Source organism: Choloepus didactylus, chromosome 23 (genome assembly GCF_015220235.1).
Source record: "Choloepus didactylus isolate mChoDid1 chromosome 23, mChoDid1.pri, whole genome shotgun sequence".
NCBI lineage: Eukaryota > Metazoa > Chordata > Mammalia > Pilosa > Megalonychidae > Choloepus > Choloepus didactylus.
This window is the reverse complement of record NC_051329.1, coordinates 10457973-10470295: the sequence shown is the minus strand read 5'-3', so window position 1 is coordinate 10470295 and position 12323 is coordinate 10457973. Positions and strand designations below refer to the sequence as shown.

The 12323-nt window shown below is 42.1% G+C and overlaps 1 protein-coding gene across 1 annotated transcript in view; it reads right to left on the bottom strand.

The window, feature by feature from the left end:
* Positions 1-12051, bottom strand: part of TCTN1 (tectonic family member 1) — a 30361-nt gene extending 18310 nt beyond the window's left edge. Inside the window, exons 1-2 of the mRNA XM_037816711.1 lie at positions 11725-12051; positions 8588-8708 (exon numbers count right to left, since the gene is read on the bottom strand). Coding sequence (XP_037672639.1) covers positions 8588-8708; positions 11725-11944 — 341 coding nt within the window. The 5' untranslated portion in view covers positions 11945-12051. The remainder of the gene's footprint in view (positions 1-8587; positions 8709-11724) is intronic.
* Between the last annotated feature and the right edge of the window lie 272 nt (positions 12052-12323).

The window sequence follows — 12323 nt, the reverse complement described above, 5'->3', positions numbered from 1 at the left end:
GTTCTGGAAAGGCAGACAGTGGAGCTGGGCCCCTCCCTTTTCTCTTGGGAAGCTACGCCCCCTCCAGAGAGGTCATCTGCATATCAATAAGTTCTTTGTTTCTCTGACTCTGCTGGTCAAAGTGCTGCGATTTTAAAATGGCTGAAGCTTTCTTTACCGCAAAACACTGTGGGCTGAAAACAGCTGGGTCTTTCTCCACAGAGAGAGAAAGGGACAGAAAGCTCCCAGATTCACCCGGCGGCCACAGATAGCACCCGATCCTCTGGGCTCCCAGTCCTGAGACAGATATGTCTCTGACTCTCCCAAGGTCAGCTGTCACCAAAAGCCTCTGTCTGCTTGTTGGGGATTCGCAATCTGTATTGAGCAGTTAACATTAAAACCCCAACTGGATCTGGGCTGAGGTACACTTGCTTGTTCAGAGAGTTCTGCTCTCTAGCACCGCGAGGTTTCCGTGAGGGAGGGACTCTCGGCTCTTGGCTCTCGGCGCAGTCCAAAGTTTTTACTTACAGATTTTATGCTGTGATCTCGGGCATTCCTCCCAATTCAGGTTGGTGGATGATGAGTGGACAGTCATGTTTGTCTCCCCACAGTTATTCCAGATTATTTACTAGTTTTTTGGTCATTTATGAATTGTTCCAGAGGGGACTAACAGTCTTCCACTCCTCTCTATGCCGCCATCTTAGCTCCTCTACCTGGAATAACTTATAAGGAAAACCTGTGAAGTATGGAATATAGGTCAGGGTATAATTTTGATATAAACTCTGATAGAAGCAGTTACATAAAATTTTGCAGAACTTCACACTGTTTGTAAGTACCAGGTCAGGAATGAATCCAAAAGTCCTTGTCTTTAGAATAAAGCTGTCTTCAAAGGATTATGAGACTGAGAACAAGCAAAGTCATCTGGGAGTTTTAGGCTAAGAAGTTACAGTACAGTCAAGTTTTCAACCAATCCCAGATTCGACAAACCCCAAGCAATTTGACAAACTGATCAATCAGATAGAAACTTTGGAAGATGCAGAAAAGCAGAATGGGGTAGTTGATTGAAAACACCTGAGTAAACAATTTTAAAGTAAAGTTGTTATTGGTTTGTTTCCTAAGAATAAAGTTATACATGCTTACAAAAGAAAACTTGAAGGAAAAAAAAAAAACACCTATGAAACTACCGATCACATTCTGGAGTCTGTATTTCAAGTCTTTTTCCTAGGCAGATAGATATGGTATGGGGAGAGACGGGGAGACAACAAAAATAGAAGCATAGTCTACATATTGCTTTAAAGTCTTTTCTCACTTTATATTTTCCAATTCTCCCCATCTCATCAAATATTCTTTTGCAATGTGCTGGTTTGAATCTGTTATGTCCCCCCAAAACAGCCATGTCCTTTTAATCCAGTCTTGTGGGGGAAGACCTATTGTTGGGTGGGGCCTTTTGATGAGGTTGTTTCCATGGAGATGTAACCCAGCCCACTCAAGTTGGGTCTTAATTCCTTTGCTGGAATCCTCTTGCGAGGAGAAAAGACAGATGAAACCGAGAGAGCTCAGACAGGCTTAGAGAGAAAATGCCCAGAGACGTTTTGAGAATGAGTCATTTTGAAACCAGAAGCTGAGAGAGAAGGACCAGCAGATGTCGCCATGTGCTTTCCCATGTGACAGAGAAACCCCGGATGCCAGCAGCCTTTCCTCAGAGAAGGTGTCCTTCTCTCAATGCCTTAATTTGGACATTTTCATGATCTTAAAACTGTAAATTTTGAACCTAATAAATTCCCATTGTGGGGAGAGGATCCAAGACGGCGGCATAGAGAGGAGTGGAAGCTAAGTAGTCCCCCTGGAACAACTGAAAAAAAACCAGAAACAACTAGTAAATAATCCAGAATAACTGCAGGGGGACAGACGTGGCTGTCCACTCATCATACGCCAACCTCAATTGGGAGGATTGCCTGAAATCACAGCATAAAATCTGTAAGTAAGAACTGCAGATCCAAATCGGGAGACCCCTCCCCCACAGCCCAAGCTACAAAGCCTCATGGTGCCAGAGAGAAGCTTTCTCCCAGCAAGCGAATATAGCTCAGCTGAGCTCCAACTAGGATTTTAATTAGCGAGTGTGAACTGCTCACTACGAGGTATGAATCCTCAACAAGTAGGCAGAGGCTTTGGGTGACAACTGGCCTTGGAGAGCCAGAGGGTTGCCTTGGACTAGCTCTGTTTCTTTTTCGACTCTGGAGAAAGCCTCGGCCATTTTCAGTTCCCAGTTTTGTGACCCAGACATGGGTGTGGCACAGGCAGAGAGAGACCATTGAAATGCTAATGACCTACCCCTAGGGCATCTATCTTCTCTAAGAGGAAAGGGGTGGGGCCCAGCTCTACTAGCTGCCTTTCATTCAGAACTTACACCAGTTAAGAATTATAGGCTAATCTTTGCATCAGGCAGAAAGCACCCCTGCACGGCCCGGTGGCCCTGGGCTTCCCTTGAGGGACGATGCACACTAGTGATGTAGCACAGCCTTCCCTCAGCAGAGGTCCTGGAAGATCACAGCTGAGATGGGGGGCCTGCTCAGAAAACCCAGGGACACTATGTCAGTGCTGGTGGTTTGTGGGTCAGCGACAGAGAGGGTCTGGGGCAGAACTGAAATGAAGGCTTAGACTCTTGCAACAGCCTTGAATCGCCAGGAACACCTGGGAGGTTTGAATATTAAGGCGGCCCTGCCTCCCTGACCACCCAGACACACGCCCCACATTCAGGGCGGACAGCTCCAACAACAAACCCAAACTGAGTTCACCAACTGAACCCCACAAAAATCATTTCCCCACACACACAGAGTTGGGGAGAACTGACTTGAGGAGTATAGGTGACTCGCAGATGCCATCTGCTGGTTAGTTGGAGAAAGTGTATGCCACCAACTTGTATTTCTGAAAAATTAGATTGGTATTTTTTTTTTTACAACTTGAAAGAACCCTATCAACCAAAGCAAATGCCAAAGGCCAAAAACAACAGAAAATCTTAATGCATATGATAAAACCAGATGATATGGAGAACCCAATCCCAAATACCGAAATCAAAATATCAGAAGAGACACAGTACTTGGCACAATTAATCAAACAATTACAATCGACGAACGAAAACATGGCAAAGCATATAAAAGACATGAAGAAGACCATGGAGCAGGATAAAAGGGACATAAAGAAGACCCTAGAAGAAAATAAAGAAGAAATTGCAAGACTAAATAAAAAAATAGAAGTTCTTATGGAAATAAAAGAAATTGTTGGCCAAATTAAGAAGACTTTGGATACTCATAATACAAGATTAGAGGAAGTTGAACAATGACTCAGTGTCCTAGAGGTCCACAGAACAGGAAATGAAAGAACAAAAGAAAGAATGGAGAAACAAATCAAAAAAATCAAAAAGGATCTCAGGGATACGATAGATAAAATAAAACGTCCAAATTTAAGACTCATTGGTGTCCCAGAAGGGGAAGAGATGGGTAAAGGTCTAGAAAGAGTATTCAAAGAAATTGTTGGGGAAAACTTCCCAAACCTTCTACACAATATAAATACACAAACCATAAATGCCCAGCGAACTCCAAATAGAATAAATCCAAATAAACCCACTCCAAGATATATTCTTATCAGACTATCAAATACTGAAGAGAAGGAGCAAGTTCTGAAAGCAGCAAGAGAAAAGCAATTCACCACATACAAAGGAAACAACATAAGACTAAGTAGTGACTATTCAGTGGCCACCATGGAGGCGAGAAGGCAGTGGCATGACATATTTAAAACTCTGAGAGAGAAAAATTTCCAACCAAGAATACTTCATCCAGAAAAACTGTCCTTCAAATTTGAGGGAGAGCTTAAATTTTTCACAGACAGACAAATGCTGAGAGAGTTTGCCAATAAAAGACCTGCCCTACTTCAGATACTAAAGGGAGCCCTATCGACAGAGAAACAAAGAAAGGAGAAAGAGATACAGAGAATTTTAACAGGCATATATAGAAACTCACATCCCAAATCACCAGGACACTCATTTTTATCTAGTGATCACAGATCTTTCTCCAAAATGGACCATATGCTGGGACATAAAACAAGCCTCAATAAACTAAAAAAAAAAAAAAAAAAAAAATTGAACATATTCAAAGCACAATCTCTGACCACAATGGAATACAAATAGAAGTCAATAATTTTTTATTTGTAACTCCACTATTTACTTCCTACATGATATAAAATACACAAACTCTAATAACAAATCAGTGGTTTTGAACTCAATGTAAAATATGTAATTTTTGACAAGAACTATATAAAGGTGGGGGAATGGAGGAGTATAGGTACATAGTTTATGTGCCCTATTGAAATTAAGTTGGTATCAAAGAAAAACAAGATTGTTATGGATTTAAGAGTTAAATTTTCAGCCCCACAGTAAACACAAAGAAATTATCAGAGAATATGACCATAGAGATGAAAAGTAGGGTATGGGTTAAGAGAAATGGGGGAAGGGGCAATGGGGAGTTAAGAAATGAGTGTAGCGTTGCTGTTTGAGGTGAAGGGAAATTTCTAGTAATGGATGGTGGGAAGGTGATAGCATTACAACATTCTAAATGTGATTAATCCCACTAATGGAATGCTAGGGAGGGGATGGAATGGGAAGATTTAGGCTGTATATATGTTCCCACAACTGAGGAAAAAAAAAAAAAAAGACAGTCTAAATAGATGACAAATGAATGCCAAGGATGACCCTGGATGGGATCTGAGGATGGAGGACAGGAGGCTCAAAGTGACATAGTTGAGACATAAGGAAAAGGAAATATAGAATGTAAGCTTTGTATCATTGTTGAATCTCTTGTACTTCTTAGCTGCGCTTAATGGGATTGCATAAAAGAATGTTCTTGTTCATGGGAATTGTATATGTGAATTATGGTGTTTGTTCAAGGATGTGTGCAGCTAGCTCTCATATGTTCAGAAGACAGAGCAATAGATGATGGATTATAGATAGGGAGGGAGGGAGGAAGGAGGGAGGGAGGGAAAGAAATAGCAGTGGGACAACATGTTAAAGTTAGTGGATTGGGGTATTGGGGGGGGTCAGGGAATGCTGGAGTTCTGTGTATGGGATTTGTATTGTTTTTGCAACTGTTCCTATAACTTTGAATTTATTTCAAAATAAAATGTAAAAAAAAAAAATTCCCATTGAAAAAGCCAATCCATTTCTGGTACGTTGCATTCCAGCAGCTTTAGCAAACCGAAACAAATATACTAAATGATTTCATTATATACCAAGTTATTAATATACCCCAATTTGTTTAAGCAATTTTCTACTGTGGTTTAGGTTGTTCCTAATTTTCCCCTATTATATATGATGCTATAAGGACATCCTTCTCCCTACATCTTTATGAATATTTCCAATTATTTCCTTAGGATATGACCTCTGAAGTGGAATTGCTGAGTCTAAAGATAGGTCCATAATTTAAGGCTTCTGAGACATATTGCCAGACTGCCCTCCAGAAAGGTGCCACGTACATCCTCACCAGCAGGTATTAAGAGCGTCCATCTCCCTGTACCCTTGCCAAGACTGGTATCTTCACTCTGTTTTCACTCTGCCAATTTCATGGGCAAAAAAAACTATCGTTGTTGTGAATTTTCTCATTTACTAGGGAGGTTAAACACTTTTCCATAAGGTTATTGGTCACTGGTATTTCTTCTTCAGTTAAGCTGCTTATTCATATCTTTTGGCCTTTCTCTTATTAGAAGGTTTGTCTTCTTTTTTGTAGGAATTTTATTTTTAAGAATCTCCTTTCTTAGGGGTCATGTGTTGTAAATGTTTTCCAAAGTTGTTATTATCTTTCAATTTTATGGTGGTGTTTTGTCATATAGAAGTTGTAAATTTTCTAATAATCAAATTATCAAGGTTTTCTTTTATGGTTTGCCTATAGGTTTATACTTAAAACACACTCCCTAATGCAAAATCAAACAAATGTTCAGCTATATTTTTCATTCTTTTATTAATTTTTTTAACATTTCACTCTTCGTAATCTAATTTTTTTCTTTTTCAATAATCATCCTACATTTACTAAATAATCCAACCTTTATTCTATTAATGAAAAATAACATCTTTACCATACATTAAATATATAAATAGTCAAAAAACAAAACAAAACAAAACTCACACATGCAACTGATTTCTGGCCTTTCTATTCTTTTCTGGTGATCTACCTCTCCAGTCTTGAATCCATATGCATTATTTTCAACATTTTAGTGTTACAACATGTTTGAATACCTGCTAGTCTGCTATTATTATTCAATAACTCTTAGCTGTTATCATCTGTATACTCCTCCAGACGAACTTCAGAATCATTTTCAATCTAAAATAATTCAAATTTTAGAATCATTATGCCTCTCCCATCAGATTGGAATTACTGTTATACGTTACATTTTTTTAGAATCTCTGCATAATGGTTCTTTCCAGACAAATACACAGGATGTCTCTCCAATTATTCAAATGTTTTCTCTCTCTCACTATATTTTGGAGTCTTCTTCATATAGATTCTGAATACCTTTTGAGTTCTAATTATGTTACATTCTGTTGGTGTGAATAGAATCTATTTCCATTATATTTTTTGAAAGGTATTGCCAAGATATAAGAAGCTATTGATTAATTTTATAACTAGATACCTCCCAATGCTCTCTCTAGTTCCAATAGTGTATCAGTTGTTATTGTTGGCATAAAGAATATTTCTGAAAGACCATGAGTAGTATGTATGAGAAAAGATCTCGCACTGAGTAGTTTAAAATGAGCTCAACTGGGCCCTACAGGGTGGGTAGGAATCAGAGGGCCCCAGGGAATGGAGGCCAAGTCAAGTGCAAGATAGCAAAGGATGGGCAATGCACTACAGTGTCTGGGCAATTCAAAGTATCAGGGTGAGGCTGGGATTAGTAGGAAATAGGGTTTGAAAGAGGTTGAGGATGTATTTGCATGTGGGCTGAGGGCAGATCTGAATCCAGGCTAAGGAGTCTGTAGGTAATCAGAGCTTCTGAAGGTTTTTTTTAGCAAGGAGTGACAAGAGGAGGTGTGAGCTTATAAAGTGGACAGAAGTGGAAAGATCTAGGAAGGGACAAACATGAGGCTATCCTGAAGGAAGACTCAGCAGAATGGGACTCCCCACTCCCCACCCCAAGTCAGCCCTCCAGTCCTGGCATGCAGACCCCTTCATCCTCAGATCTGTGTGCCTCTCTCTAGCACAACCTTCAGGGAACCTTCAGGGAAATGCTCATTAATCCTCATGGGCAGAGCTTTTTACTTGGCTCCCTGGCACCAGGCTTGGCCCCTGTGATCTACAGAATTACATCAGATGGGAATCCAATCCGCTCACTCCCCTGGCCCCCAGCAGATTTCAGGACAAAGTCCAAGCCCCTCAGCATGCACACAAGGCCCCTCGGGGTCTGAGCCCTGCTCACCTCCCCATACCTGCCTCACCCTACCGTTCTGTAGTCACACTGAGTTACCTGCAGGGAAGCTAACAGGCCACACCCCTTCATCCCCAGACACAGCAGCGCCCTTTGCCTGGAATGCCTAAGTCTATGCTGGCCAACTTCTATGAGCCGTTCAGGACCAAGCTCAGCTCAGCTCAGGTTAGCTTTTCCAGAAAGCCTTCCAAGCCCTGCCAGTCTGGGTCAGTGCCACTCCTCTGAGCTCTCCCAGTTCTTAGCGTGGACCTGCCATCCACTCATCTTTGAAGGCAGGATATAATCCATCTTTTTATCTCCATTGCTGAAATATAGGAGGTGCTCAAGAAAAGTGTGCTGAGGTTTGAATGACTGCTCATAAGTGAGAAGACAGAGGCAGGGGCAAGGTAGCCTCCAGGTTTCTGGCCTGGGTGCCTGCCTGAAAGAAGGACAGTAAAGGAGATTAAGAAAGACAGAAGAAGTCAAAAGCTAGAGGGCCAATTAGGGGTGGAGGGGAGAAATGCATTCACCCATTCAACTAATTTTTTTATACAGGTTTATTGAGATATATTCACATGCCCTCCAATCATCCACAGTGTACAATCAACTATTCACAATACCATCATACAGTTGTGTATTCATCTCCAGAATCAACTTTTGAACATTTTTCTTACTCCAAAAAAAATAAATAAAAATAAAAGTAAAAAACAGCACCCAAAGATTCCACACACACCCCTCCCCATCCCCATCCCACCCTATTTTTCATTTAGCATTCAACTAATTTTTATTGAGGGTCAACGTGTGGCAGGAGCTGTGCTAGACACTGGGGGTATATAAAAGATATTCTTGCTCTCATGAAGCTTACCTCTAATGGGGAAAACATACATAAATCCAATAATCTTACAAGAAAACTTACAATTATATGATAAAATTAGTTGTTGACAATTTAGGAAATATAAACAAACCTTTTTATGAACTGGAACCTACATAATTAGGATTATTAGTTTTGATTTGTTTATTTCTACACTCCATGTTTAGGAGAAAGTTGCAAGCAAAACTAACTCGACAAAACTTTTAGGTGCTTTCCTGAAAGCAACCTCTTCTAAACCAGGGATCCAAACAAGAGACAGACACTCCTCAGCCGCCTGGGTCATAAACTTACGTGACAACCGGAACTGAGCAGGCAGAGAAAACACTGAAATCCATGGAGCCGCAATCGGGATCACAGCAGCAGTTGACGTCACACTGTGCCGGGGACAGGTCACAGACACACAGAACAGCGACTACAGAAACCAGAGGGGGCGGGGGAGAGGGGCGCAGAGCATCACCACCAGCAGGCAGCAACTGCTCCCCGCCACTGCCAGGCACCAGAGGCCCGTGTCACTCAAAAGGTCCGTTTTATTTTTCCTATCGCACTTGGGGAGAAATTTGTGAGATAAAAATTAGTCACTTTGAGCACCCCTCAATCAGAGGTTCCCCAAAGTAGCTAACACATGAACGTGGGAAGTTCTGTTTTCTAGGGCTCTACCTACAAAGACTGTGATTCAGTCAGCTGAATAAGAAACCCAAATGTCTGTATTTTTCAAAAACTCTCCAGCGGATGCTGATAAGTAAGAGAGGTTTAGGAACCAGCCTGCTAAATCACTTGTCTGACCATAAGGACTGCCTGTGTAAAACTGCAGATTTGCAGACCCCTCCTCTGGAGGCTCTGATTCAGACAACTGGGCCCGCAAAAGGCCTCCAGGGAAGAGGGTTTTCTATTTTGTCCCTCTCCTTACACCTAACCTGCAGTCTAGAAACTGAACCCATCTTCATAGGCTATTGGCCTTGAATCCAACCAGCTGAGACTCTTAGTACTGGGGTCCTAGAAATTTAGACAAATAAAGCTCAGGAGAGGAGTGGCAGGAATCTCCCCACTTCACAACTTTTAATTATTAATAATGATGATAATCTGATTTTTATTTCCCCATTTTATTCTGTTAAAACAAACAGGAGAAAAAACCCTTTTTAACAACACAGCAGAGCATGAGAATAATAAATACTGAATTTACGGTAATAGTTACTGCTAGGAGAGAGGAAATAAGATCTGGGGTTTCAACCCTATCTTAATGTTTTGTTTCTTTTTTCAAACAAGGACCTCAAGCAAATATGGCATAATGTTAAGATTTGATAATGCTTGTGGAGGGTCCATGCAGAATCTTGTTTGCATGCTTGAATTATTTCCCAATAAAAAACTAGTTTTTAAAAAAATGTACCCAAAAAAGGCACAATGGAAAAAAAGTGTGCAAGTGAGGGGAAGTGCCAGGTTTTGTCACTAATACAATCCTTTCCTAGTCTAAGGCACAAAAGTTGCCCCCCTGACATTTATGTGCTTCTCTCTAGCCAAGGCTCCTCTATGTGCTTAGTAAAATGATGTGCAAGCTAATGTAAATAAGAACATTTGGCTTCCCTGCCTTATGAATTTAAAACTATGATCCTGCTTTGCTTTCCAAAACTTGAAAGGAAAAAAGCTATAGGACTCCTAAGGAGGAAGCAACAGTGTTTAATAATCCTACTTAGGAAAAAAGGGTCTCCCTCTAGGATGTGAGTGAACTTAATCAGCCAACAAGGATCTATTGATTTCTCGCTGGGTCTAAGAAGCTCTTACACACAACATCTACAACCCTGGCTTGTAGAGCAGGGGACAAACGGGTACAAATGTACCGAGCTCATTCAAGATGAACAGTTACCACTCTTCTCTTCCACCAAGAGAATGGGAAGTCTGCGACCCATTCTGCAAATGGCTTGTACAGTTCTCTACTCAGCGGCAGCCTCCCGCTCCACCACTTACCAGCCATATGACTCTAAATTAAGCAAGTAATTTAACCACCTGAAAAATGAGGATAACAGTATCCCCCATCACAGAGCTGTTGTGAGGATTAAATGCGATATATCACAGGTGAAATGCTTAGCATAGTGCCTGCCACATAGTAAGACAGTTAATATAACGACAGTTATCATTATTGTCACAGGTAATGACAGGTAAAGAGAGGTCCTTTAAAAAGACAAAGATCAGTACAAATTCATCCTCCATCCTGGAAAACCAGTCTTGAGCACATGAGCTAATAATGATGGTTCAAGAATAGCTTCATTTGGGGGACAAGATGCATTAGTGGATGGATTACTTATGTGGACAACCCAGCTCCAAAAACCGTAGAGAATTTCAGACACTGACTACTCTGCTGCATTTTGTCCCAATTTATTACTGTTTTAACTTCCTTACTAACTCATCAAATCAAAAAAAAAGTTTTGCTTATATATATTCAAACAGCAAATAGATTTCACTGTATGTTTTCTTATAGACTACTCATAATTAATAAAGGAAGACCTTGGAGAAATCATGGTTCAGGAACCAAAGTTAAGTCCTCGAGTTCAAGACATCAGCCAATGACGACTTTTCTAGTTATTAATATTGAGTCTTACCCAATTTAAGAAAAGATCTTTTTCTCTTAAGAAGGGTTAAAAAAATATTGCAACCTACTCAGGTTACTCCCAATCCATACAGTTAGATGATTTAAATTTTTATTTTTTTGAGATCACAAACCCCTTTGAGAATCTGCTGACTGCAAGGACCCTCACCCCAGAAAAATGCATATTCACAAAATGTTGCACTCAATTTCAGGATGTCATAGACACTCCCTGAAGTCATTCGTAGCAAATCAATTATAAAATATTCACTAAATGTGTAACTCCCAGATTAGAGAGTCACTTTCTGAGAAATATGTTAATTATCCCTAAATATGACTCCTAATAAGCTGGCATAATCCCTTACCCTATATCTTCCTGCATCCAACTGGACACAGGAGGAATCCTGGGTTTTCATATTGCAAGTCAAAAGACAAGGCCTTGACTTCGTCAAATTTAGTAAGCTAAACCTTCAGCGCCTCTCTTTCATAAGTAAAAAGTTGAATGCATCCTTCTGATAAAATTTCGTCTTCGGCTGCAAAGCTGCAATGCCTCATTCAATGTTACCTTTAGCATTAATATTGTCCAGGATCAAAGCAAGTACTTTCAAAGATTTGATTTTGCCCCACTTACGCTCCCTGAACCTCGCTTTCCTCGTTTGTATAACGCAGATAATGTCTACCTCTCAGGGTTGTTGGCAGAATCAAATAATGCCTATAAAACACTTAGCAATGTCTGGCACACCTAAGTGTTCAACAACGGTTAGCTATCATTATCATCAGTACATCCTTCCCTGGGTTACCTCCTCCTAAGTGGATCACTCTGGACCCCCAAGAACTGGCACTTGGTACCCACCGTCCGTGACTGGTGTGGGCCTGGGGCGGGAGGAGGTATCCGGAGTACTGGGAGTGCCGAGGGGCTCAAGAGACCGGGAGGCTTCGAGAGTCGCCGGGGCTGTCCCGGTGGAGCTGAGGACCTCCGTCGTCACCGCCGGGGTAGCCCCGGCCTGGGCACTCACGGGGGAGGAGCAGCCCAAGAGCACGAGAAAGAGCGGCGGGAGCCCTCGCGGCCCCATCACCCAGCGAACCCCCAAGCAGCGAGGGCCGTGGACCGCGCGTTGCCTGGCAACCGCGGGGACCAGGCGCGGAGCATTACGGGAAAAGGCCTGTGAAGCCGCGAGAGTGGCGGGAGACTGGCGGGGACGAGGGGGTTGGGATCAAGGCCGACGTGGCGGCTGGGGGCGGAGCGAGGCTGCCGTGAGGGGGCGGGGCGCGGCCGGCGGGGTAGGTGGGGGGCGGAGCGAGGCCGACGGGAGCCGGGATGAGGACAGGCCGAGGCCCGCGGGGCGGGGAGAAGAGGCGGAGCGAAGCTAGCGGGACCCGGTGCTCGTAAGTTCCAGTTGTGGTTCCTCAACCCGACCGTAGCGCCTGTTTAAAATATGCAGATTTCCAGGT